Source organism: Myripristis murdjan, chromosome 16 (assembly GCF_902150065.1).
Source record: "Myripristis murdjan chromosome 16, fMyrMur1.1, whole genome shotgun sequence".
Classification (NCBI taxonomy): Eukaryota; Metazoa; Chordata; class Actinopteri; order Holocentriformes; family Holocentridae; genus Myripristis; species Myripristis murdjan.
This window is the reverse complement of record NC_043995.1, coordinates 6,575,989-6,603,461: the sequence shown is the minus strand read 5'-3', so window position 1 is coordinate 6,603,461 and position 27,473 is coordinate 6,575,989. Positions and strand designations below refer to the sequence as shown.

At 42.2% G+C, this 27,473-nt stretch overlaps 1 protein-coding gene across 1 annotated transcript in view; it reads right to left on the bottom strand.

Annotated features, from left to right (window-relative positions):
* Positions 1 to 26,732, bottom strand: part of sntb1 (syntrophin, basic 1) — a 45,736-nt gene extending 19,004 nt beyond the window's left edge. Inside the window, exons 1-5 of the mRNA XM_030072549.1 lie at positions 26,034 to 26,732; positions 13,209 to 13,446; positions 3,170 to 3,287; positions 2,832 to 2,921; positions 714 to 850 (exon numbers count right to left, since the gene is read on the bottom strand). Of these exons, the coding sequence (XP_029928409.1) occupies positions 714 to 850; positions 2,832 to 2,921; positions 3,170 to 3,287; positions 13,209 to 13,446; positions 26,034 to 26,580 (1,130 nt within the window). The 5' untranslated portion in view covers positions 26,581 to 26,732. The remainder of the gene's footprint in view (positions 1 to 713; positions 851 to 2,831; positions 2,922 to 3,169; positions 3,288 to 13,208; positions 13,447 to 26,033) is intronic.
* Positions 26,733 to 27,473: the final 741 nt, after the last annotated feature.

Genomic DNA, 27,473 nt, shown 5'->3' with positions numbered 1-27,473 from the left:
TTTACTGGTTCACTGTGTCACAAGTAAAAATTTGCTTGTTCCATTGGCAAAATTTGTTTCTTGTTTCAAGCTAATTTTCACTTGTTTCAAGTAAATTTTCACTTGAAACAAGTGAAAATCGTCTAAAGACAAGTTATTTCTGAGCTGATTATGTCTTATTTTAAGTGTAATGAGATATTTTGACTAGAAATAAGACATTTTTACTTGAAATAAGACAAATAATCTTGGTAAGATTTTGACTTTTTGCAGTGAAGAACACTGTTTAGAAAAGTAAGGCCTGAATAATAAAGGTTGCTATGAAGCTGTCAGTGATTGATGGTTTTGTTTATTGTGGCATCCAATTTTTAGATTTTTGGGTCTTAGTATTGGTATCAAATTTAAAACACTGATGACTCATGTGAGCGTCATTAGAGTCAAAGTCCAAACCCTCAAGAAAACAACATTCTTCATTATTCTGTGGTTGTTTGTGTCTTGGCCTTAAAGAGCCATGCACTGATTCTGTGTCAGCTGTTCACTTCATGGAACAGCATAAGCACACTGCTGGGTTCAAACTCTAACAATATGCATTTAAAAAAACAACAAAAGGTGATTAGATTAACCCTTTCAGTCATGCAAACTACCCATATGGTTTAGTGGTGTATGGTGACACCTCAACTATGTCTTTAGTTCCTGTGTGTGTGTGTGTGTGTGTGTGTGTGTGTGAGCAGACCTACCGTGTAGCTAACAGTGGGTATGTGTGTGCGGGGCTATGCCAGGCCTCCTTGCCTCTCGGTAGACTGTCGTACAGCAGCAGGTCTTTCTCTGTCACCACCACCAACACCGGCTTCCAGCACTGCTTCTCGCTCTCCGTCTGCCAACACACCACAGAATACTTCTGACGGCGCTCTTTAGGGCTGACCCGAATGCTTCAAAAAGCTTTGATCGTTGCCACGGTAACCAACAGCAAACTCGGTAATAGCATTCTTTTTTTTTTCTCCAACAGACAGTTAACAGCAGTTGGCAATTATATCTAATAATAGTGGTAATTCATACAGCTATAAATTTACTGTATTAACACAGATTGCTGTTGCAAATTAAAGTGCTCATATCTCCATAAGACGTCAGACGCTGGTCATAGAATCAGCCAAACTGGCCCTATTTTCAGTTTTGTGATGTAGCCTTACTAGGTAACATCAGGTTGTAAATTCTGTTGCAGAGGATGGCAAAAAGTTAAAATAATTAAAGTTTTTAGAATGCATATAATGCATATGCTATAATGTATATGATATGCTACACTGTTACACAACCTAACCCCCCACCCCGATTGTAGCAAAGCTATGAATGCCATATAATTATTATTGCTGTCGAAACTTCAAAGCCCATTGTCAAATAAAAAAAAGGGTTATCAAATTGTTAAGGAATAGTTAAAATTGTTTTAACTAATCCTGCAAGGTTGTTCAATTCAAATTTGAATCAAACAGATCTCATCTACCAGCCTACAGGATGTGATGTGACTATACGGTGGGTAGCTTTAGGGAGCTGCTGTTATTTTGACAGAGGAATGGTCTGCGTATAGTGAGAGGAACACTCAGTGTGTACTCAGCAAAGTGTGTAGACCAGCTTTCACCTTAACCTGCAAATGAACTCTCGACTCGCTGAGAGAATCAAGAACAGTTTACATACACCAACATGCACACACACACACACACTGTTTCAGCCTCTCACTATCTCTTTCTGATAAACTCTGACTCTTAGTTTCTTTCTTTGTCAATACTTCACTCAAAATGCTCGAACAATATGGAAGGAGCAACTCCGCCGAGCTGTTCTCAGGAAAATCACCTTGGAAACGTGTGCTTTGCTGTGTAACCGCTGGGAAATTCACCAGCCTCGAGCTTGCAGGTGAAGTGTTGGTTCTTCACGTAATTTCCTTAAAACTCCATCGTTAATAAAGAAGGTGCTGACAGAGCCGAGTGCTGTGGCCCCTCGCACCCTCCAACACTCCTAACTCAGCAAAGCACTGGCCTTCCCCGCAGAATATACACAGTTCATCTCACTCACACACACACACACACACACACACAGCCCTGTATTTCATTTCGCAATACTCCATAACTATTCTCATTATGAGGGCTTATCCGTAGCCCAGCCATGGAATCCTAAGCTGCTCTTTGAAGTTCCTTCTCAGCCAATCATATCTCAGGATTTACAGGGTCAAAGGTCAGCTTTTTAACATAATGAGAATATGTTGCCAAGTAACGGTGTTGCAATGTGTTTTTTTTTTTTTTTTTTAGCTCAACTATGGGCAAACACATGCGGACTAAATTAGCCAGATCTGGATGTGTGTGTGCAGGTGTGTGTGTGTGTTTGTGTGTGTGTGTGTGTGTGTGTGTTTGTGTGTGTGTGTGTGTGTGTGCATGCAGGTATGTATGTGAGAAACTTGTTCAGTGTGTGCACTTGCTCATCTGCATATATCAAAGTTGTGTGCACGTGTGTGGACACGCAGACACAAAAATTTGCATACAAGCACGTGCACACGCATAAAAAGACAGAAACACACACATACACACACACATAAAGCAGTCACAGAGAGGTAATGAGAAGGGGCATTCCATTAAAAATGTGAGAAATCAGCAGGCAGGCTAACATGGGTCACACACACACATGCAATTTCTGCACATACACACCACATCCATACCTGCATCACTTAATCTGTGTATTTGTACTGTTGGGCACTGTACAGCATTTTACACACACACACACACACACACACAAGCAAGCACACACACATACGCTGCTCTGTGTGTGTGTGCCTGTACACACAAATACACACACAGACACACACCAACTCATACCTTCCCTGCCAACCATCCCAGGTGTCGTATCTCTTTGCTGCCAGCAATCCCCGTCCTGGCAGTGTTCTGGACGACCTCTGCGAGGACCCGCTGTGGTGGGCCAACAGTTTTTAGAATAGGTGTTACTTTCAAACAAATCAGACTCATGGCAGCTCTGTGGAGCCAAATCACAAGGCCGTTAATAATGATATTATCATCCAACTGTAACAGTCACATTAGCAATAATTACCTTTAAAATGATCAAGTCAATAACCGAATGATCCAGGTTTAGTAAATAAAAACCAAGCACGGACTTCATTGTTCAGATAATGACAGTCACAAGTGTAAAAAAAGCCGACCTGGGCCAGGGCGGAGGTGGCAGCGTGCATGGCCGAGAACCAGGACAGGGCAGACGGCTGGTCCGGGCAGCGCAACACCACGGTGTGTCTGGCATCAGGCGAGTGCAGCTCCAGTTGTCTGCAAGAAGAGATAAGGGAGGTTAATATGGCTTTAACCTTTCTGGTATCACAGGGGGCTTCTAAGGGCGTACTCAAACTTGTACTTTTGTTTGCCTTGGTCCGAAACAGGGGCCAGTTTGTTGCGCTGCATAATTGCCTCAAGTTTGGTGTGTGTGCACTGGGCCGCATTTATAAGTGGACCCACATTTTGATAAAAAGCCTTGCATGAGAAAACTGCTCTCTAATTGGTCCGAATTTCTATGTGTCAAGGAAGAAAACAGAGATTCAGTAATTGAGTGAGATGATGTGACCACAGAAAACAGAGCATCAGTGTCAGTTTTCGATGTTTTCGATGTTATTTTGTCAGTAATTCCCAATTCCATAATTACTCAACTCAACAAGCCAAAAATCTTCATCTTCCACTATATAAAACATCCCGTGGTCAATTCTCTATTAAATATCGTGGTGTTATTACGTGGAATAACTATGTACATTTAACTCTTTTTTCTCTTCTTCTCTTCTTTCTTTTAACTCTTCTTTGTCATTGTCCATATACAAAAAGAAACTTAAAAATGCTCTTTTGTGGAAGTTTATTGATTTAGAAAAATAGAACCACTCCAATTCCAGGTGTCGGAAATAATCTACTAATGCATCTTGTGAAGACGAGCTGCTTCTTGATACCTCGACAGAAGGCGGCGAGCTCTTATCAGTCTGTCGGGTCAGATTGCGTTCTCACAGCAAACGAGCCGCCTATCTTGGCGATCTCAGCCCGCTTGTTCCCACATCCAAGTGCGACTGCTGTGCTCACATACGCCCAAACGAACCAGTCTTTAGGGGGAAGCGCTTTCGAAACAACTGCTCCAAATGAGCCAGGTGCGAAAGTACCCTGATGCTTTTTTTTTTAAAGCTCAGGATCCCCTATGAGAAAATGTGAGACTATTGGAAACAGATTGCTGCATGTCATCCCCTCTCTCTTCCCTGCCTTTCCTGTCTCTCTCCACTGCGACTGTCTAATAAAGCAGAAATGCCCCCAAAAAATCTTTAAAAGAAAAAAAAGAAAGCAGTTTTTTTCTGAGTGTCAAGCCTCAGTAGATGTTCCTGTGTCTCATCCTCTTGAAAATGGGACTCGGTCAGAACATTAAAATGTTTGGAGCGAGCCGCGGTTATTCAAAACATGAAACGGGTATTGCACATGCACTCACTTTGGGCCATATGACACAATGCCCATCTCTCACTGAATTTCCATAACCAATCTCCTTATATCATATGGGAGTATTTCTGGCCTCGAGGGAAACGCATCTTTAAGATGCTTCTCAATCTCACTAAATGGCTCTTTGATTGTGTGCGCACTAAATGTGAATTTTAAAAAGGCACACACTGCAGCATTTGCCGAGTAGAATGTGGTGCACTGTTGCTTCATATTGTGAGATGAATATGATTTCAGTGTGGTACTTACTGCATCTCTGTGGAGTATAACCTGGAAAACTCAAATTTGTCCACTCAAATTTTAGAGGAATAAGGAAACAGGCACTAAAACTCACTACGAGTGCTTTCCCAGCAGATTCCATTGCCTATTTCTATTTTATATTTCCCCTGGTGTTTGCTTCACTGAAAAAAACAAAACAGGTCCATGCATGATGTCTTCTCTTGTATAATAACCTCTGCACAGCACAGTTCCTGAGAAACCAGTGAAAGATCCTTCTTGTTTTGCTAGAATGAAGAGCACGAGCGATGACTGATATTATAATTACATTTGATCTACAGCTTAACTATTAATTATGGCTGACTCAGTGGTTTAGAGGACAAGACATGGTTAACGATTCTTCTTTCCTCCTGCCTGCCTCATGCTGAGATTTGACCATGTTTGAAGACTGTGAACTCAGTGTGTTTCTCCCAGAAGGCATGAACAGTGAAAAAGGTAAACTGATAGAATATGGCAATTGAAGCTAAAGGGGGGATGACAGTCAATTTGGGAATCTGCATGTGTTATTCCTGTGGCCTGGGACAGTCCAGTCAATATGCGAAACAAGCGTCCCTCAAGATAAGCCAGCTATGAGACAGGTGCGATTTCAACCTGCCATGTTAACGAGATGCAAAATTTGGAGCTGCTCTACAAATAATGAAATGGTTATGGACAGATTGTCAGTCAGGGTTGGCAGCAGCCAGGCCAATTCTCTGAGGATAGGCATACATTTTCAAATTCAGAACTCATAAATAGCATGAAACTGGCACTTGCAGGGTGGGGTAAATTCATCAGCTCTCACACAAGCTGCTATTTTCTGGTAACACTTTCTGTCCAGGTGCTCTGTCTGGTCCAAAACAGATAGAACCCCAAATCCAGGGTGGCTTTTTACGGTGCAAATATGCTTTCGTTGCAGTTTCTCTTTTTCTCAGACCCTTTAATGACCTGGAAAAGCCCCGGTGAACGTGATAAATCTGTTCTTCCACACACCCTCGGTGGTGGGGCATACCCTGTTGTTCAGCTCCAGGTGTTACGCAAGTTTAAAAATAGAACTATTGCCTGTAAAAGGAGAGTTGATTGAGGAGAGGCCAAGGGAGAGGCAGGGGGGAGAGCAGGAGCCAGATGTGTGGTCGGTAGCCCTCTGTAAAGACAGGAGGTTCTGTAAGGAGGGTGTTTGTTTTAGCAACCAACACGGAGAGACTTGTGGAAAGGAGGCCGCAGGGTTGTAGGCTTTAAAGATAGAAGACGTGATGTTGAATACCAAAAAAAAAAAAAAAAAAAAAAAAAAAAAAAGCAGTTCCACATGAAAGGAACAGGGCTGGAAATATGATGTCACTTCAAGAGTGAGGAGTCCTACCTTTTTAAAAGATGTTAACGTTCACATTACATAGCCTACAGCTGCAGCGCAGACTGGAGAAGGTCTGTCATTACAATTTGAAGCATAATTCTGTAGTTATAGCAGAGTATTAGTTATTTACATTCTATTTATTTGAAAAAAAAAAAATCTGAAAGTATTTTTAGATGTATGTATTCTCGATGTAAATGCAAGAAAAAACAAACAAACAGTAAACAGGCCCACCATGTAATGACATATGGAGTGCGCTAAAGGTTAAAATTATAGAAATGTGATGATGTCAATTTTAAGATTAATAACAGGCTATCATACAGGATTTGGGTCATTCACTTTGTCAAATGTAGGAAAATAATTGTATCCTGTAATAATGCAGCATCTGAATGACCCTGCACTCCCAAATGTAATATTATTCATATTTTTCATCAGTCAGTGAGGGGTTATGGTCTGCCTTAGACCAAATCGAGCCAAAACTTACTTAATATGAAAAGAACATATTGTTGTTTTAACCCCTTTCGTAAACCCATTGCAGTGAGGGGGCAGTGGCTCTTCACAGGGAAATAAAAGGTCATCAGTAGATGTTAAATAAAAGTGACATCATCTGAAAGCTGGGAGCAGGGAGATTGATTTAAGATGCAGCTGAGCACTGTGGGTCAAGTTATTACAGTCATAAATGTGTTAACATTAACATTGTGTTTTGGTTAGGAGCCTATTCATTTTTTATTTATTTGGAGTGTATAAGGATTAGAACATTATGATGAAATTATATGTCAATCATTCCCATGTTCAGTTATGTGTCATAAGTTGTTGTAGCAATTTTTAGGTTGATACACACATTTGGTGCAAAATCGAACCATTTTTGAGCACTCGAAAATTAATAAAAATGGTCACAAACCCCTCTAAGGTACCACATTAGGACACCAAGACCTTGAGGAACACCATACAAAAATTCATCTTTTGATCTGGTCTCAAAAACTTTAGACATTTTGGGATTTCTGTAAGAACTGCATTTTTCTGGTGAAGGTGAGGGGTTAACAGTAAGGAGGCCAGTGATCTGTGAACCCTTAACGTTTAAATCACCAGCAGATCATGTCCTCTGCACAGCCTTTTGCCATCTCATTGGTGGCACTGGGCCACTTATAGTTGAATGGGTTGGTTTTGTCCTTTTGGCTGAAGCTTTAAGGTGTACTTGTTTGTCCAGGAGGGTTTTACTGAATGAATGAATAAATGAGAGCACCTGTTTGACCTGCTTCTTCCTCAAGGAGCTTGTTGACAGTGAGGCTTTCATTTTATGGTTACAATGAGGTTAGGATTAGGTTTAGGTCAGGGTGAGGACTAAAAACAGGTGAGGGGGCGGGGAATGAATGTGGTCAGTGGCGTGATCTCATTAAGATAGAAGTACAAGGATGTGTGTGTATTTGAATGGATTTGTGAGAGTGTGTGTTTCCACCCACTCAGAAACCTATCAAGGTTAAACTGAGCTGGAGTAATGTCACACTGCGAGGCCCCATGCTGGCTCCGCTACAAGCTGTCTTTTCCCTTTACTGCTCTAAATGTTTTCTATGGCTACTGAAGTCTTTTGAACCGTATCTACATCGGCGTGCACATGTAGTGAAGTCACGGTGAGGTTATCTGAGTGTGCTGCTTCAGTGATGTCATGGATTGATAGTGGAGCCGCGATAAACAAACCGAGTCGATCCCAAGAGGAAACACTCTTCTCCCTTTTCTCCTATCCTCCCTCATTCCTCCACTGTTGTCTTTTGTTTTCTCTCCTTTCCTGTCCTGTCCTATTTGGTTTCTCTCCCATCCTCTCATCTCCTCCACATCCCTTCACCCCCCCCCCCCCCCCCCCCCCCACCCCCGCTCAAAACTCCTCAGCAACCCCCACTTTTAAGCGCCACTGCAAATGAAAATGATGCAATCGGATCATTTCATCAATCTCGGAGTAATGTCATGGGATGCATTTGAGTGTGTTTGATGGAGCTCGCCCCTTTAATCCGGTGCTAAAAGCTAGAAAGAAAGAGACAACAAAAAAAGTCTGCATCATGTGTCGCTTCAGTCACATCAATGCTTAATTTTGAAAGGGAGACAATAAAGATACATTTGGTCTATTTTTATCCCAAAGTAACAATTTTGAAGCAGATCAAAGGAGCTTTTCTCCATGTTTCTGTTCTTCCCACTTTTCAGTCTTCCCAGTTCTCCTCTTCTTTTATCATCTCCTCTCAACCCCCACCACCCCCCTTTCCCCACGCATCCCCCCGTCCTGTCTGTCCTCTCATGCCCCTAAACAGTTTTAAACAACATCTGCTGAACCCAAGACAGTATTCCTCAGAGGGATGCAACATTTCACCAAATCTAGTAAAACAAAATCCGAGCCATTCTTCCCTGCTCCTTAACACGAGGCCAGCCAAGCCATTTCAGCCCCGAACTCAAACCGAAAAACTCAACTTCAAAACTTCATTTGCAAAAACAGATAATTGCCATTCCTCAAAAAAAAAAAAAAAAAAGATATGATTTTAGGATCTACTGCTTCACATAACATGCTTTATGAATCAAAAAATCTAAATTCTAAATCAAAAGCTAATCTTCAATAATTAGTCCAGTAGTATAATTTTTTAAAAATGTATATTTGAAGTACAAATTGTAGCTTTGACCTCAAACAGTACTGTATTATTTTTCTCTAACCCTTTTTATGCTGCTTTTAATTATACTATATTTTTATATATCACTTGACATGAATGTTGGAGAAGGTAAATGCAAATTTATGTCAGAATGGAGAATAAAATCTTATCTTATCTTATCTGATCTTATCTTATCTTATCTGTGCTGGTAATCCATTATAAACAGAGCCACAGTTCACGTTGTGCTTTGACTCACACTGTTTGTACACTCTCAGCTCCCGTCAGTGTGATCCTGACATCCTGACACTGAAGAGCGGTGAGGGAACATCCCAGTCTAAATGCTAGCCGGTGGTTTGAGGGTTCATGGGCAAGGGTTAAGTGTAACTGACCAACTTGAATTTCCTCTTATTTAAACTTTTACCAAACATTTACCAGTAAGCCGATGAGGAATTTGTCCTGACCACAAGGATTAGGAGAGGGGACAAAAACATAAAAAAAGAGGTCGGTCAAGGACAACTGGGCCTAGGACTGTATCAAACAACAAAACACTGTAATCTGTGTGACGGCCGGAAAGTAAAAATTCACCTCGGTGCAAGTCACTAGATGAGATTTTAACCCCGACTTCCTGTATAACTGGCTCACTAATAAAGTCAGCGCTGCAGCCAACAAGGTAAATGTTCAACCCTGTTTCAAAATGTACTCTGCAACAGGAGATTGATTTGTGAAAGTGCAGATGAGAAACCTCCCCCAAAACAAGCCTCTGGGCATCACTGACGTTTTGATCCATTTTCTTCCTCACATCCACACTTTTTCATGACTGCACTCCTGCACATTGTTTCAGTTGCACACATTCAGATGTCGGTCGTCCTGTGACCGTCCGCTCTCGAGCCTCTGTCTCTGGCCTGGAGGCTCAGTGCACCTCTAACGCTGCCCAGAAATGAGCAATTCGCACAAAATGCACACAAAATACAAGAAGATATTTTCCCACTTACTGCTGTTGCAGTTTTTCATATGTAAATTCGGGACAGTTTGAGCGCCACAGACTCGGATCCCATTGTATTCAGGTGAAGGCAGATGGGGAGATCGTGGCAGAATGGAAATGTTCCTTAAAGCAGTAATTGGGATGGGAATATGAAATATGAAAGATACTGCACTGCTGGCTGGAACTGTTGGTCAAATTTTCCAAATATAAACAGCAGAGAAATGGCAACTGCATTTTCCTCTGTGGATAATAGTACTTGTCATTGCGTATTTTTCTAGAATGAAGCAAATGTTCCCAAATGGATCATTACCTGTTTACTGGTGTGCAAAAATAAACATAACAGTGATAAATCTTCTTCTACTCCACCCACATTTTTTAGACCTAGTTTGGAGAAGTGGGGGGATCATCAGTGATGTCCAGTTTCAAAAAATGGTCTCACTACAATGAAATGGCTGCTATGGGGGCTAACATCATCACACATGAATCCAATGTAGCTCCCTGAATCCACAAGAGTGTCAGCTTTCCAGTCAAAATACCGGCAATGGCAAAGACATAAAACTGGGGTTTTATGTCTTTGCCATTTTCCCCTTGAAATTTAGCCTACATTTGGAGCAATACGTTGCCAACAACCAGAGGGGCACACTATTTGTATTTGTTTTGAGGCAAAATAATTTGGACTTGGATTTTATTATATGCACTATCTAAAGCTCAACTTGTAGATAAATGCTTGGAAGGGTAATTTATTCATCAGAAAGCCGTTATTCGTTACTTGCTGAATATGAATTTGGATTCGGCAACCCAATGACAATCTTCACTTCAGCTCTAAAACATTTAATCACGTGTTTGTGTGTGTTAACTTGAACTTGTTTTTACAGTTTCAGTGTGGCGCGCGCGCGATGTCCGTACAGGCAGAGGAACTTTGAAGTCAGCTCTCATTGTTTAGGACTCGACTTTGATGTCGCCTGAGACTTTGAAGTTAAGTGAGGTTGGACTATCTGAACGTTTAACAGACTTCTCCCATCATACATATGCAGAAAAAGACACGACATAGATGGAGGGACAGAAAGATTGAGAGGGAGTGACACGTAAAGGACCAAAACACATGGAGAGAGAGAGAGAGAGAGAGAGAGAGAGAGAGGGAGAGCATGGGAGGGCAAAAGAGCCGGATAGAGATAAATTTTAAATGAGGGAGCAAATCAATTCTTCTTATTTATTTATTTTTCCTCCTTGTTTTGATAAATTCCCAATGTATTCAAATCTTTGACAGATCCATTGATGTAATATTCATGCCAATAAAGCAGTTTGAAATGGACGGAATTGAATCGAGGGAGAAAGAGCCAGCGAAGGCGATCAAGAGAGAGACAAAAGGCAACAATGATGGGAGAGGGGGACAGAGACAGGAAAGAGAATGAATGGTGGGGCATACAGAGAGAGAGCGAGAGAGAGAGAGAGAGGGAGAGAGAGAGAGAGAGAGAGAGAGGATTGTGAGATAACAAAATGACGCGAGAGAAGAGGAACTGACGGAGAAGAGAAAAAGGGGAGAGGGGGACATAAAGAAGGGAGAAATAGCAAAACAAGAGAATGAGGAGAGAGAAGGAAAACAATGAAATGGAGAGAGTGACGGAGAGAAAGGAAGTGGAGAGAGAGAGAGACAATGGAACCTGTAAAGAGAAAGGGATTCGCGCGGCACAGACCGACAGCGAAAAGGTTGAAACAGTAAATGGTTTTCCGCCCCCATGCTGTTTGATTGGGCCATTGTCATATTTCCAGCCAATTAACTCGAAGCACCTTCTAACAGACCGCCCCCCGCTGATTTTCAAGGCTCTACATTTGACAGAGAATTATCTGAGCACGACTTCAAACGCCCGTCTTCGAGAAAAAGACTAAAAACGGTCTAAAAGAGTATTTAAAAAAAGGCCGTCTAATCTAAAAAAAAAAACACTATAAAGTAATCCCTTCAGGGTGGCGGAGGGCTGCAGACGCAGGAGGAGAATGTTTCCTATTCTCTTACTGTCATATTGTTGAGGAGGGGAGCAGAGTAAAAGTCAGGCCTTTGGTTAATTAAGGTAACCGTCCTGTCTGTTTAAGAGCTGAACTCTGCAGCGTCTGCGAGGGTTAAACAGGCTGGAGAGCGGCAAAGTGACGTGAGTGGCTCATCAGCGATAACTCAATTGCCACCACTCTGAATGAGAAGCAGTGCGGACAAGAGGAGCAGACAGAGGTGCAGAGAGATTATGCGTAATGCAAATGTATGAGAGAGAGATAGAGAGAGAGAGAGAGAGAGAGGGAGAGAGAGGGAGAGAGAGGGAGAGAGAGGGCAGCACCTCCAGACAATAGTGTCCTCTGCACATGAATGAGCCTTAATAAGTCATATAGTTTCATATTCATCTGTGTTTTCTTAAACAAATGGAAAAAAACTACCAGTGAGATGAGATATTAACACTACTTTCTAACAGTAATCATTTTCTTGATGCTTGTGGGCTGATCTGCCTTATTCTGCCCTGTTTCAACATATTTACCTTTTTAAACTTATTTATACTCCTTATTTATTATCTCATTCTACTGGCAGATTTATTTCACCTGTTTTGGAGAAAACAAAAGTTTTCTCCAACACAAAAAAAATCTTTCCCTAGGATGGTGATGTTACATTACATTCTGTCACCATGCCATTTCATTCCATCTCCATCCTCAGAAATTAAAACTCACAGCCAGCAGTAAGCTTAGCCTGGGAGGAGGGGTCAATTTTAAATGTTCATTCAAACTGCAATGACAAATCCTCCTTATTCTGCCTTTAAGAGTCAATATGATGAAATGACTTATTAAATACCCCTTTTTTTCTGACTTAACGAGACTGAGACAAGATGTTCGATACCGTTTTCACCTCTGTACGTCCAGTGGTTTCATTCATTTCCTTTTAGCTTAGCATAAAGACTTCAAGTCTATAGGAGTCATTAGCCTAGCTCCATCAAGGTGAAATAATAAACCTTACAGCTACTCTGAAGCTGTTTTATTTACACAGTGCATCACGTGTATTTAAAATACACACCATGGAGTTTAAAAATGAAAGTCCTTTCAGGAGAACTTAGATGACTGGAGCTATAACCACTGATCACATGTATCCTTCCGTGATCCACGTGTTTGCACTCTGTGCAAGACCTGTCTGTACATTCAGCAGTGTGAGGATCACTGTGCTAAACAGAAGGATACGTGTGTTCAGCGGTTATAGTTCCACTATCTAACTTCTCCAGGAACTACATTCCAAGACTTGCATTTCTAACACACGTGATGCATTGTGAAAATAAGACAGCTTCAGAGTTGACTCCCATAGACTTCAAGTCTTTAAGCTCAGCTAAGACAAAATGCTACCCATAAGAACCAAACCACTGGACGTACAGAGGTGAAAATGGTATCAGACGTCTTGTCTCACTCTGGGTAAGTCAGGGTTGCTCAAAACATCAGAGTATTCCTTTAAGATTGAGATTTGTTTTGCAGTGTGTATGTGTGTGTGAGAGTTTCTCCCTCACCTGTTCTCGGGGTCCGGTGTGGTCAGGGCTCGGGTGACGTAGCACATCTTGAGCGGTATGCACCTCCTGTCGCCCTGCAGGGACAGCGAGGGGGCAGGGGGAGGGCTGGGAGGGTCACAGCGGGAGGAGAGGAGAGGGCTGCCGAGGCGGGGCGACTCCGGAGGGGGGGTCTCCCAGCCGATCTCTGACACCGGGGAGCCCTTCTTGACATAGGGGGTGGCCTCGCGCATGTACTTGACTGACCAAGAAAAGATAAAGGGAAAGACAAAGAGAGAGAGAGAGAGAGAGAGAGAGAGAGAGAGAGAGAGAGAGAAAGAGAGGAAGAGAGAGAGATTTCAAGTTTAAGCTGCAGCTAAAAGTTGACCAAGATCATGGAAGTGGAACATCTTGAGATGTGAATGGATTCTGGATCTGAGTTACGTTTGGGTGACTCAAATGGGTGAATCTGTAAAACATGTAATGCATCAAAGCTCTTAAATCTATAGAAAATCCTCCATACAGCATACAGAGGATTTTCCGTAGAATTTCTATTTCAATTCTTGAATGACCTGAACATTTTCTGGGAGCGGAGGAAATGTGACTGTATTACTGTTGCATAAGCATTCCTTTCGACATTTACGGTCGGGGTCAGGTCACTTCAGTTCACTTGTTTCAGTCATTTCATAATGTTCATAAAAACTCATCCTCATGCCACAAACCCGTTTAATCTGCCTGTAAAACTTTACAATGCAACACCTGTGCTGGCTCCCCCGCAGTTGTTGTCTGTTCAGGATTGATTTCAAAGTGTTACTGATCGATTTTAGAGCAGCTCACAGTTTGGCCCCTGCATTGATTTCTGATGTTTTTATCACCAGATGAGCAAAATTGCAGGCTTCCACAAAAATTACTGAGGCAAATCAGTCCTGACACTCTCTATGCAGGCTTTCGTCTACACCTAGCAATAAAAAAGTTCAAACAACAAAATGGGCTCTGTCTTACTCTTTCAGATCCCTTTTATAGCTGAACTTTTGCAAGATGGACTTTAACTGCATTTTTTTATTGTTTGCTTGTCAACTTTTAAAGTGATTTTGTACTTTGTAAGAATGCGCCACGAAATGAGCCTCTCATATTTTCACTTGCTAACAGACATTTATTATTATTAACAAATGGATCAATATAACAACTACTTGAGGGATTTTCAAGACTGAACTTTTGAAAAGATCCACTTAAAGAATTCAGACTGAACCAAGACTGACTGCACAATATGCTACAGGTTGTCAGTGTCATTATCTTAACCAGTCAAGGCTTAAGAATGTATTATTTCACCTCATACCCATCTTTGATGTGAAAACCATGCCGTACTCTACCTCATTCAACAGAAAAAACAATGAAATTGTAAATAAATATCTGTAGAAAGACATGTGGAGGCCACAGGGATATTTCGTTACACAGCACAAACAGAAACAGTTCAATTAGTGAACTGGTGAGGCATTTGGAGCCTACATGGACTCCAGACAATTATGAAGTGGTGAGAGGGCAGTTCAAGTAGCAGTAATTAAACTGTCCTACCACGAGCAGAGGGCTGCGTTCGCCCTGGGCAGCTCCCAAATGTGCGTGTGTGCAATAAAGAAGAGTTCTGAGCAAAAGTGATGCTCAAAGTCCAGCACAAAACACCCACAAAGGGATGACACAAGTGTTCAACTTCAGCGACAAGAGGTCAGCGACCTTATCATCTTGTGATCCATTGTCTCTGCACTGCAAAAACTCAAAATCTTACCAAGATTATTTGTCTTATTTCAAGTCAAAAATGTCTTATTACTAGTCAAAATATCTCATTACACTTAAAATAAGACATGATCACCTCAGAAGTAACTTGTTTTTAGACAATTGTCTCTTGTTTCAAGTGAAAATTTGCTTGAAACAAGTGAAAATTTGCTTGTTTCATTGGCAAAATTTGTTTCTTGTTTCTAGCTAATTTTCACTTATTTCAAGTGAATTTTCACTTTTTCCACTGGCAAATTTTGCCAATGAAACAAGCAAATTTTCACTTGTTTTAAGTAAATTTTCACTTGAAACAAGTGAAAATTTACTTAAAACAATTTACTTCTGAGGCGATCGTGTCTTATTTTAAGTGTAATGAGATATTTTGACTAGTAATAAGACATTTTTGACTTGAAATAAGACAAATAATCTTGGTAAGATTTTGCGTTTTTGCAGTGTGCTGTGCAAAAAATGATGTGATTAGACTCTCTTTAAATATGCATAAGCATTCTTTTTGACATTTAAATTTTCCTTCAGATTAATATAAAACTGTGGGTATGCATCATTGACCAGAAATTGATGGAGAATAAAAATATCTCAGTGTGTATCAGTGTCAGTGAGAGTTGTAGCGCTCATATCTAAACCAACATTACACGGTGTGTTACAACTTTTTAAAAAAAATATTAACAGCTAAATAAATGGTTGACTGAGTTAATGCAAATTAAAAGAATGATAAAAATGAATCACACAAAAGCAATGAATCAGTGTTACCCTAATAAATGTGCAACAGTTACATCGGTGAGGATAATGAGCACAGAAATGCTTCACCATGACCGAGTGTAGCTCCACCTCAACAGAGTGTCGGACCAGCATCACCTCAGGCTGCAGTGTAGCTGTATGTCAAATCTGGGTCTCATCCAGACACAGACAACGACACTCTGAGTTCACTGGGCACTGGGTGACGTTTTCATGAGAGCCTCTGCACCCAGAACACGTGGACACGCTAACGCTTTCACACATTGTCACAGACACTGCACCGGTGTGAAAAATGTGGTGATTCGGCTCTCTTTAAAGCAGGCTGAAGAAGTGCATAAATGTGTGTATGACTCGTGATTCTGCAACTGAAAAGCAAAGCGAGATAATGTGAAAATGCTCCATCCATCGTGCACTCACTTTCCCTCTTCTCAGCCAAGCCAATATCGAGCTGACACGGCCCACCTCTCTCTCTCTTTCACTCGCAGTGCTGAGGATTGACTGATAACAGCAAATGTCAAAATGCTGACAGACAGAACAGACTCAACAGGCTCCGTGCCTGTCAGGTCCTCAAAGTGAATTTGAGTACTCCTGCTGTGAAGTGCGCTGATGATTCATAACTTGCCTCTGCTGCTGGAGGGCTGCGGTATCATGAGAGTTATGCCACTGAGCATATTGAGGACCTCAACAGATACATAGCAGACACAGCGCTGCCAGGCAAGGCAAGGAAACTCTTGTTTCCAAGCAGTAAAACAAAAAGCTGCACTTGTAAAGCCAAATCTGGAATCACTGGAAGCTTAACAACGATTTTAGACCCCTCCATGGCGTGGTGTTGCACAAGGTTTGGGAGCGAGCGGGGGGCAGGAAAAGGGAACACAGGACGCATTTCTAAGTGAAAGACAGAAATAGAGATGCAGAAATAAAGTGGGTACTCAGTATGCTCTCTATGTCCTGAATGCTCTGAATCCTTGCTCTGCCCTGGATGTTTAATTGGCATATCCCACTGTACGCGCAGGGTATAACTGGCATATCGCTGGTGGCATTTGTAATCCAGCATGTGAACTATTCTTGGGTGAAGTGCTTCAGACCCTTATGAGAGTGGATAACAAGCCTAACCGCCAACCTGTAGAGGGGAGATGACAGGCTGACACATAACGCAGAGGAGGATGACGGGGCTGAATGATGCGGGTGTCCTGGAAGGCCCTAAAGCGACAATTTGATCCGATTGCACGGAGGGATAACCCACACAGAGTCAGATCTGCTGCCATCTGACAAAAGCACAAAAAAAAAAAAAAAAAAAAAAAAAAGATTGATGCAATTGTTAATATGCATCAGAGCAAAGGCGATTGAGTGAGCTGAATGGACCGGATCTGCTGTGGCCTGATCGCAGCCCTGCGTTTGATTTCAAAAATAGATTGATTTTTGTCTACTGAAGCCACGCATTTTCAAGGTGCAACCAGGCTTTCACAAGTGAGACACGCTCAAAGTCTGCCTCATTCTCTGTTTTTCCAAATAACGATGAGGCCCCACAGGAATACAAGGAAACAGACCCATAAAATTGAGCTTACGGTGCGTGTAATTTTGAGAGGTGATTATTACTATTCAGGTTTGCCCATGATAATCCAGCATTAGCTTTGGACTTTGGACGTAATGATCTCTTGTATACTGTAGACACACACACACACACACAAAGTAAATATGCAGGGCTGAGCGCGATTCACTTTAAATGAAATAAACTGCAGGCGGTGATTCCAACTACAGTTCTTTTGCAAAAAATGTCTCATTCTCACGTAAGTCCCTCTTCTTGCGTCATGAGCCCCAATTTCATAAAAGATCCCCTTCCTGAATTTATGGAGTTGAAAATGAATTGATCCCAGAAGCTGCATTAAAAAAAACACCATTTTTTTTTTTTTTTTACCAATTAAAACACACAAGGACGGCCTGGCAAGAGCAGATTTCAACACACTCTGTCCAGAAATAGAGCGCTACCGTTTCCACTCCAGCAGAGGGGAAAATAAATGGGGCGGGGTCCATATGTTTATGATCATTATCCTGCATGCGTGTGTACGTGCGTGCGCCCGCTCCCTCGGGGCCTGTTTCTTTTCCACTACCCCTGGGCAATAACCTCAATAGCACGATAAGAGCTCAGCCAGTGGAATGACGGCCCTCGGTGGAGACGTTCTGCTCCAGCCTCGATTTGAAACCAGGCTAAAAGTTGGTTTGCAAACACGTAAGCCCGGCTGAACGCGCCGAAACGAGGGGCCGCCCCGCCCCGTCTCGCTTTGATTTTATTTCTCTGGCTCTGCCTCCCTGGCTCACGCTCAAGACAATGTAAGCACACACACACACACACGCACACAAAATCTGGACATTGTTTACCTGTTCTCTTGGTAATGAGCTGGCCTCCTAAGCATTTGCACATACAAACTCTCTCTCTCTCCAAATGTGGGTCTGCCTCGCTCTCCTTTTACTCACTTTCACATTCTCGCCCTCCAAGTTACCTTAACTTTTGCACGCACCGACTGAAGCTTTCCCCCCGCTCTCTGTCTCATTAGGAAATGGCAGCTCACCATTACAGAAGTCGGAATGCAGATGTCTGAACGGCAGCGGATCACCCAAGGCCGGCTGTTCCAGCCCCCGTTTAAAAGCCCATTCACTTCCACTGATGCCATCCAAAAGCAATTCAACCTCCTCTCCACCCTGTTCAAATGCCATTCACTTGCACATTGTGCAAACAGTTTGATTAGTTCCTTAAGAAGAGTAAGAGCTTGTTATGATGACAATGAAGCCGATCATGAGGACTAGACAGTGAGCACACACACACACACACGTACATGATTACTCACTCGTTCACTTTTTTTCTCATTCATTTCCCTCTCTAACAAGTATGGTTACACACACAAACACACACACTTCTTTCTATATCAGGGGGTGTCAGAGGCTGCATTCGTTCAAATGAGGCTCATGGGTGCCAGAATATTTTATGGCAACATCAATATGACCAACACATGGACATTTTAGGCAACTTTCTGATTGATTATTTTAAATCAATCAATTTGTAATCAACCAATCAATGAGAACGTGCATGTTGGCTCATGAAAATAACACATCATGTAGAAATACATAAAGCAGAAGAGAGAGACGTAACAAATAGATAGCATCCACGTTTCTATGATGGTGTGCTAGGGCCATTGCGGGGAAAAAAAACTGATGGAGCCAGGGGAGGGGGGGCTCATATTCTGAGAGAAAGCCTCAATATTTCTAGGATTAAAGTTGTAAATTTCATAAAAGTCATAAATTTATGAGAAAAAAACTCACATGTTGATTCTACTTGAGTTATCACAATTTAGAATCATCATTAACTCATCAGTTTATCATAGAAACCTATAATTTTGCATATTACACATTGATTAGTTGATAATAATAGGATGCAAATATTCTATTTAAAATAATACTTTTATTTAACGACATATTTGTTTCCCCTTTCCCTCAAAAAACCTCTTGGGGGCCAGATGATATGAGCTCACGGGCCGGATTTGGCCCCTGGAGCGTATCTCTGACATCTCCGTTCTATAACATTAGTTGTAATTACAATATCTGTTTCATCGTGTCCTCAATGCTTAACAATCTGCAATGAGGCGGCTGAACCTCTCACCGTCTGCTCCGAATGGGAAACTTTATTAGGTGAGAACATTTACCAAAAGAGAACCTTGTCTCATTAAGGCTGTGGGAGAGAAAGTGGAAGGCTGGACGTTGGTAAGAGCTGGAGAGCGAACAGAAAAAACGAAGAGAAAGAGACAGAAAAGGCTCCTTTCTGAACCTCTGATTGCAGAATGCGGGCTTTTATTTCTTCCAGGCCCCGCACAGGTAGCTGGATACTCCTGCAGCACAAAACACCTTTACAAATCCACTCTCAAGGCATCTTTTTTGTAAGATCTGGACGGATATCTAAGAGCGTTCACACACTGCCTTATCTGAAGTGCGAGCGAGCCACAGTAAGTCTTCACTGACAAGCGCTCGCAAAGAAATTTCAAATGTACACGGGTAGAATTACTCATCAGCTTTGTTGCAAATAAAACTTTCACTTTGATGTGAAACACTTACCAACCACCTCACAACTTGCACAAGACATATAAAATGCCTGGTGAAAGAAACGACCTTTAGACCCTGATGAAGACTCCGGTGAAAACATCATGTTCGGAATAGCTTGAACATTCATTCTCCAACTTTCTCAGTGTTCTCTCTCTCGCTCCGGTACATCATCGCTCTTGTCAGATAGGGAGGCTACAAAACTATTTTGACAAGCCGCTTTGGGACACATGGTCTGAGAAAAGTCAAAGCCAAGGTCATATCTCCTCCACAGACACAATATGCTGTATGCAGGACTTGTTTTGGCTGCAGCTATGGCCGAGACTCAGTCAATGTGGGAGATCTGAATGGTAAAAAAAAAAAAAAAAAGTTTCTCCTGCAGAAAAATGTACATGTATACCCGATGTTACAGAATAAACTGCATTGCTGTGTGGAAGAAATCAAGTATGCAGAGGCTATTAGCTACAGGGAGTGTCTGCTGGTGTGAATAAGACACTAACACAACTCTATGTGTGTGTTCAGGGCTGGCTAATGGTAAAGATGACTGATCTTTACAGTCTCTGGGGTGATCCCATAACATTTGTCTGTAACACAGTGATACAACACATTACTGCTCCTTAATTCAGTGCATCACAGTTACTAATCATACAATTGTGTCGCTACTTGCATCATAAGTTCTTATATTATCTGCATAATGGCTGGATGGGAAAAAAATAATCAAGCATGCCTTTCATGCACATTTGCCTGACAATCGTCTGATCCTCCCAAACTGTTTTATTGTTAACTGGCAAATGCGCAACAATGCATCTCAGGCGATGTTGCACAAAAGTACTAAATACAGTAAATAAGTAAAGCAATGCATCACTTTTTTTAAGTAACAAGTATTGTGTAATGCATTACTTTCTTTGAGTAATGACCCCAACACGGCTGATCTTTGACACTAAACCCTAACCTGAATAATATATGTTAAAAAGCAAAGAGCTGCAACGGCCCTTTTATGTGATAGTGTCAGTGTTTTAGGCCATAACCTAAATTTAAGACTCATAACCTAAATCTGATGCTCTACTGCTGTCCCTCCAGTGCATCCATATGACACTGTTCATGAACTAAGCAAAGCACTTCCTTGATGCTCACTCATGGACGACCAAAATGTGCAGAGCTACGCACTGAGGGAGGATGTTTACATACAGCACACCACAATGGAACAACAGCACCGTTTTTTTTTTTTTTTTTTTTTTTTCGCACGCTGTTGACTCATCTACAGCGCAGCACAGATTTAACATCAAAAGACAACCAAGCTGCATCACAGACTTGCAGCCTTTTGATTAAGCATCATTATTGGCCACCCTGTCCGAGCATTTGAACAATTTAGGCATTAAACTGGAATCCTTAGCCGGCGCGGCTCGCGGCAAAGTGGAATTACACAAAAAGGTCAGTGTCTGTGACGCTAATCAGCAGGAAACGAGAACAAAAAAAAAATGCAAGGGACGGAAAAACAGTTCATACACATAAAAAGGAGAGGATTTTCTGGTTTTTACAAATGCCGACAGTCAAAAAAAAAAGATGGGCTTAGGCTCACTGTCCCAATTTTTCTAGCTGTATAAACACTTGCAGAGGACAGGAGCGAGAGATTCAATCTATTGTTATCGCATCACGGTCATTATCATCGACACCACAGTTGTTATCATCACCATCAGCCACCCAGACTGAGACTCTGCAAACAGTAGCAGAGGTGATGATAGCTTCTCTAATGACATAAACAGACACACACACACTCTCTTACTCTTTGTCTCTGTCACACACACACACACACTCTGACTGGAGCATCAGTCTAGACCACTGTTGATGACTACCTTAATGACAACACGGATACACACAAGTAGACACATGCAGTAACTAAAGCGCTCACACACACACACACACACACACACACACACACACAACAGGAAAGGCTTGTTGGGGGCTTCAGTGAGAGATTTTGAGATACTGACTCATTTCCTGTGTGTCTGCTGAGGTGTGTGACTGCTGTGCTTCATTGTGTTCTGACTTTTTATTCTCAATTTCATCAATGCCTGTCAGCCGGCTCAAATCTCCTGCTCTTGTCTTGACGTTTGTAGCAGCCGCTGACAGTCCCGGCATGCTGGGACGGCACTGACACATGCCAGGTATAATGTGTGGCTGAAAGCTTAATACCAGCTTTTTTTCCCCTTTTTTTGTCATACAGGACCCAATTTCCTCATCATTTTCCCATCATACTAATTCATTTTGACCAAAATCTTGTCAGCTGCCTCACTGCAGACTAAAGTTGGGTGATATATCGATATTGTGATTTGAGGCAAAATATTAAGACGGCATACTAGGGCCACAGAGGCGGGGGTACTTGGATATTCACTGAGATTAAAGTGGTAAATTTACCAAAGAAAGCTCACAAATTTATGAGGAAAAAAAAATCTAAAATTCTGAGATTATGTAAAATAGTTTTTATGTTACTTTTTTTTTTTTTTTGGATCAAGGAACCGTATTGCCTCCGTTTGCTGGAAGTGGTTCTTGTTTCTTGCTTCCTGGTTCCTGGTTTCTTCTTTATAGATTACTTTATAATTTCACATGTTTTTTCATAAATCTTTGACTATTTTTCTCAGAAATTTACATCTTTAATCTCAGAGAATTTCTGAGTTTTTTTTCACAAATTTATGACTTTGTAATCTCAGAATTTCTGAGGGTTTTTTTCTCATAAATTTGTGAGTTTTTTTCTCATAAATTTACCACTTCACTCTCAGAGTATATCCAATCTTTTTTGCTCATACATTTACAACTTTGATATCAGAAATTCAGAGTTTTTTTTCTCAGAATATTATCCCTCTGCCCCGCTCTGTAAATGTTTTTTCTCCCTATCGTGATCTGGCATATGATATGTCTTTTCCTGGTTTTAAAGGCTGCATTACGGTAAAGGGATGTTGTTTTCTTAACTTATTAGCCTGTTCTATTATTTGCCTCTATCTGCTTGGTCATATCCAAATTACTTATATTACCTATATCTATATAATTACCTATATCTTATGAAAGCAATATTGATATTGAGGGATTCAGTCAAACAAATTGTGATATTTGATTTTGTCCACATCATCCAGCCCTGCTACAGAATGGCTGGCTATAGAACTGATCAATACAGTCCTATCAGGACAATGGACATTCAAAAAACAAAAACCCAAAAGCACCCAAAACATGTCATTTTAAACATGTTGTTACTCTGTAATGAGACATGTCTGCATTTCATTTTCAGTTTATCCTATCACTATTTCTTTTTGACTTCACACAGTGCTGCATGGACACAGGCAGCCTCAGCCAGCCATGAAGTGCTACAGCCATGTCCGAGGCTGGACCGTGAGCTGCCCTGTAAGCCCCAGGCGGGACAAAATCTGATGATGAAGAACTGGCAAGGTGTGGGTCATGATTTTCAAATAGTCACAATGCTGTTGGAAAACTCGTACTGTACAAATGGGAGAAGCGCGCCAACACTGCCACAACCAACATTTACTTTGATGAAAAGCCTCCCATTGAAAAATTGATGACTAGTTCCCTGTGAATATCGACAAACATTTTGCCTGAAAGAGCCTGCCCATCCCTGGAGCTGATCCACTGGGTCCCACTGACTTGTTGGCACATGAAGGTTGAAATGTGATATTTCAGGGAGCAGAATTCTATTGTTTGCAGATATTTAATTTAAATTAATAATCTTCTGTTTCTAATTTATCATTAAGTTTGTTTGAATGTTCCAAATAAAGAAATACTGAGTTCTTCAAGTGTGACAAAAATGCCTTTAATTTGCCAAATATTCAGTCAACTAGACTGTTGATACTTCCAGTCAAAACTGAACTTGATAATAAAATATCTGGAGGTTTCTTATGTTCATAAACCGTTTTTGGCTTTTCAAGAAGGCTCATTTGTGCAATCAGAGGCTTCCGGTAAAACCCATAAAGTACACACATGCATGCACACACTGACACACACACACACAGTGCACACAGATACAGCATATACACACATGCACACTCCTGTCCCATGAGCAATGCAGTCTCTTTTAACGGTTGAGTCAGATCTTTCTGCCTGATCCCGCTCCTCCTCTACCAGGCAGTCTGCTTCTCTAGAATCTTAGAAGACAACAATTACGCTCAGGAATGAAACCTAAAAAGGAAATATTGCTCCATTCAAGAATTTACATATCACCGCTTACACCGTTTTTTTTTTTTTTTTTTACTGAAAGTTTACTTATTTTGTTAGGTGCGCTGGGTGCTTTTCATGGCCCCAGAGACCCATGAAACCCTGTCAAAACACAATGTATCACACTCTATTTGTCACTTTCCAGTAAACGACTGCTCCTCTTCTCCTGCATCCCCTCAGTTTCAGTGGCTTTCAAAATGCAAGTGATACAGTCAACCTACTCTATCTCTCTGTTGCCCTGAAGCTATCCCATTCCTGTCCACTCCTTAACCTCCTTCACTTCACTCCCCTTTTCTTTCTCTCTACCTTTCTGTTTCTTCCACATGTCCAGCTCTTCCTCCTCCTCCTCCTCCTCCTCCTCCTCTCTCTCTCTCTCTCTCTCTCTCTCTCTCTCTCATTTCCTCTCTCTCTTTCTTATCTCAGTAAGTTTTCAGCTGGGACCTGGTTTTCCCTCTGCAGTAGCCTCTGTGTCCCCCCTGGGAAGGATCATCACCGTGTTTGTGTGTGTGTATATATGTATGTGTGTGTGTGTGTGTGTGTGTATGTGTGAGCAACTCAGACGACTAGAGAGAGAGAGAGAGAGAGAGAGAGAGAGAGAGAGAGAGAGAGAGAAAGACTTTGTTCTTACACCTCAGGTCCAAGAGTCCTCACAGGACCAGGAATAGAAAACTCTGAGAGGTGGGCACTAATATGAAACATTTTTCAGTGTGTGTGTGTGTGTGTGTGTGCATGTGGGGGGCAGGGCTGGACTTATAATGATGTGCAGCCTTTAGAGTGGAAGCCACGAGCAACCAGCCTAATTTTTTATCTTCACTGCTGTCTGAGAACAACTGTAGAGCAACTCACATGGATGTGGCTGCGCTGCACGAGTGTTTGTGCAAGTGTGTGTGTATAAAGCCTTACTTGTGTGTATGCACAAACAAAGTAGACAGAGTGAGCAAGAGAGAAGTGCGAGGGTTAGGGGGAGAGATAGGAGTCGGGGGGAGAGCAGATACAGAGGGAGAGAGAGAGTGTGTATGAGTCTAATCTTGCATGTTTCTCCCGTGGCGCCCCTGGTTGCATAATAACCATTTCCTTAGAAATGCCAGCTATTCTTTTTGCGTCAGTCAGCCGCTCCGTCACCTGCACATTTCCCAACTACAGGGTAATCCAAACAGGTCCCAGGGGGGAAGGTGTATATCACGGAGGTCTATTAAGCACAATGTCACCCCCTCTCCGCCTGTAAACTAACTAAATTTGCAGAGATAGCAGAAAGAAAAAGTTTCATTCCCCTTCAATTTGCTGATCTGAGATGGATTTTGATCTAGTGAGATACATGAGATATAGACCGGTGCAGTGACAATATTACTTTGTCTTAGCTCTTGTTATTAAGTAATACAATCAAACTTTCCGCCCTGATGGGAAATAAAAGCTGCGGTACACCGGTGGTTTTCAATCACGGTCCTCAGGACTCAGACTCCTGCTGCTTTTCACTGTCGTCATTAATCAGGGACTATTTCACACTTGAGATGCCATGTAAATGCAATTACCTACCTGCTCGAACAGAAAACCAGCAATACCTTGGGGCTGAGAGCCTCTGTCCTGTGAGGATGAGTGATGTGCCTACCAACAAGTCAACAGTTCCCAAAGAAGGGTTTATCCTCCCTAAGGTTCCTTTTTTTCCCTGGATTCTCAGAGGTGTAACATCACCAACAATTTTGAATTTGATTTTTTTTTTTTTTTTTTTTTTTTTTTTAATCATAATTCTCACCCTCTCAACTGTCATCCTCCAGCAGCCCAGTATATGGTCCTCCACTAAAACACATCTAAGCAGCTACAAAACACGCACAGTTAGTTAAAGTAAGCTGAACGGGGGAGAAGGGGTTCATGACATGATGCAGGTATGTGTGTAAGTGAAAAAAAAAAGTTTGGGTGTCCCTGACCTGACAAAAACTAACTCCCTCTGACACAATCTCTCTCTCTTTCTCTGTGTGTGTGTTGTCTTTTCATTCACACGCTCATATAAACAGACGCTTGCGTACCTACCTTCCAGAGTCACCTCTTTCCCGGCCCGTTTCAGCGCCTGCACAGCCTCGTCGTGGGTCGCGTCCCGCAGGTTCACGCCATTCACGGACAGGATGGCGTCCCCGACATACAGAGCCTGGGTCTGGTCCGCGGCGAGCCCCTTGAATATCTTACTGATCAGAATGGGCATTTTATTCTCCTTCCCCCCCTTGATGCTGATCCCGAGCCCCCCGACCTCTTGCTTGGTCACCTTGACGCACCGCTTTCTGTTGGCGATCGCCTCGGGCACTCGCTCCGGTAGGTCCGTGAACGCGGTGCGCACGGTCTGCGGGCTGTTGTTGGAGTTGGTGTTGTTGTTGCCATGGTAAGATCCATTGGTAACGCCGTTGGAGTTGACATTGTCGCCGGCGCTGTCGTTAACGCCGGTCTCCTCGCAGCTTAACGTGAGCGCTTCCTCGTTCAAGTTGACAAAAACTTTGTGCCACCGCTCCCGCACCAAAACCTCCACAATTCCACTTTTTTGCACTCCCGTGGCGCACGAAACTCCCGTCGCTATTACCACCGCCATCTTTGGAGCATTACTTTAAAATGGCATGTGATTTTTTTTTATTTTTTTTTTTAAACTGTGCTCCCTCACTCTGTACCTCCCACTGTTTCTCTTCCCACACTCAACGCTGGACTTTGCCCCTCTGAAGTTTGCTGCGGGACTTGACAAGTGTCCCGTCCGGCGCAGCCAGAGCTGTTTTGGCACAGACTCCGCTCCGCCTGCCCGAGATCCTATCTGTTGGGTGGAGTTTGCTCCCCCCGCCGTCAGGCAATCCCATCTCCGGGTCTTGCATACACAAAAATGTTTGCTTTATTGTTTATCTTTTCCCCAGTAGATCCAACCGAGAACATTAAAGTCATGATGACCTGTGATGAAAATGAGGATAGGTAAACTCCACGAGCGCCAGAGGAACATCATAAGGCAAACAAACACCAACATATTTTTCTTTTCAGAGGAAATAATAAACGTAATAATATAATAACGTGACAATAAACCCCCCGTGCAAACCATATCATCATACAGCAACTTGAACCACTATGATACTACTGATGTTGCTTTTTTCAGTCTAGAATGAAGAGCAAATTTTATACAGAAAAAGGTGATGAGACTCTTTTATGTGGGTTTATCCTTCACATCCATGATGGATCCGACTGGCCACTGGTAGCTATTCTAAGGAAATGTTAAATGTTGCAAAACCTAACCCAGTATGTGTCGACTCCCACACTGGAGTTTCCAGTCTGTTAATGCCCAGTGCCTCTGCGCCTGATGGGGTTTAGGCTGAAGAAATGAGATCGGGTACGCGCGTGGAGGAATGCGCCTGTTGCCTGTTAGACAGTGGTTGGTTAAGAAGGCTTGGATATGAGAAGACCCCCCCCCCACCCCTCAGATTCTCCATTGGTGGTATTCCCAAGAAC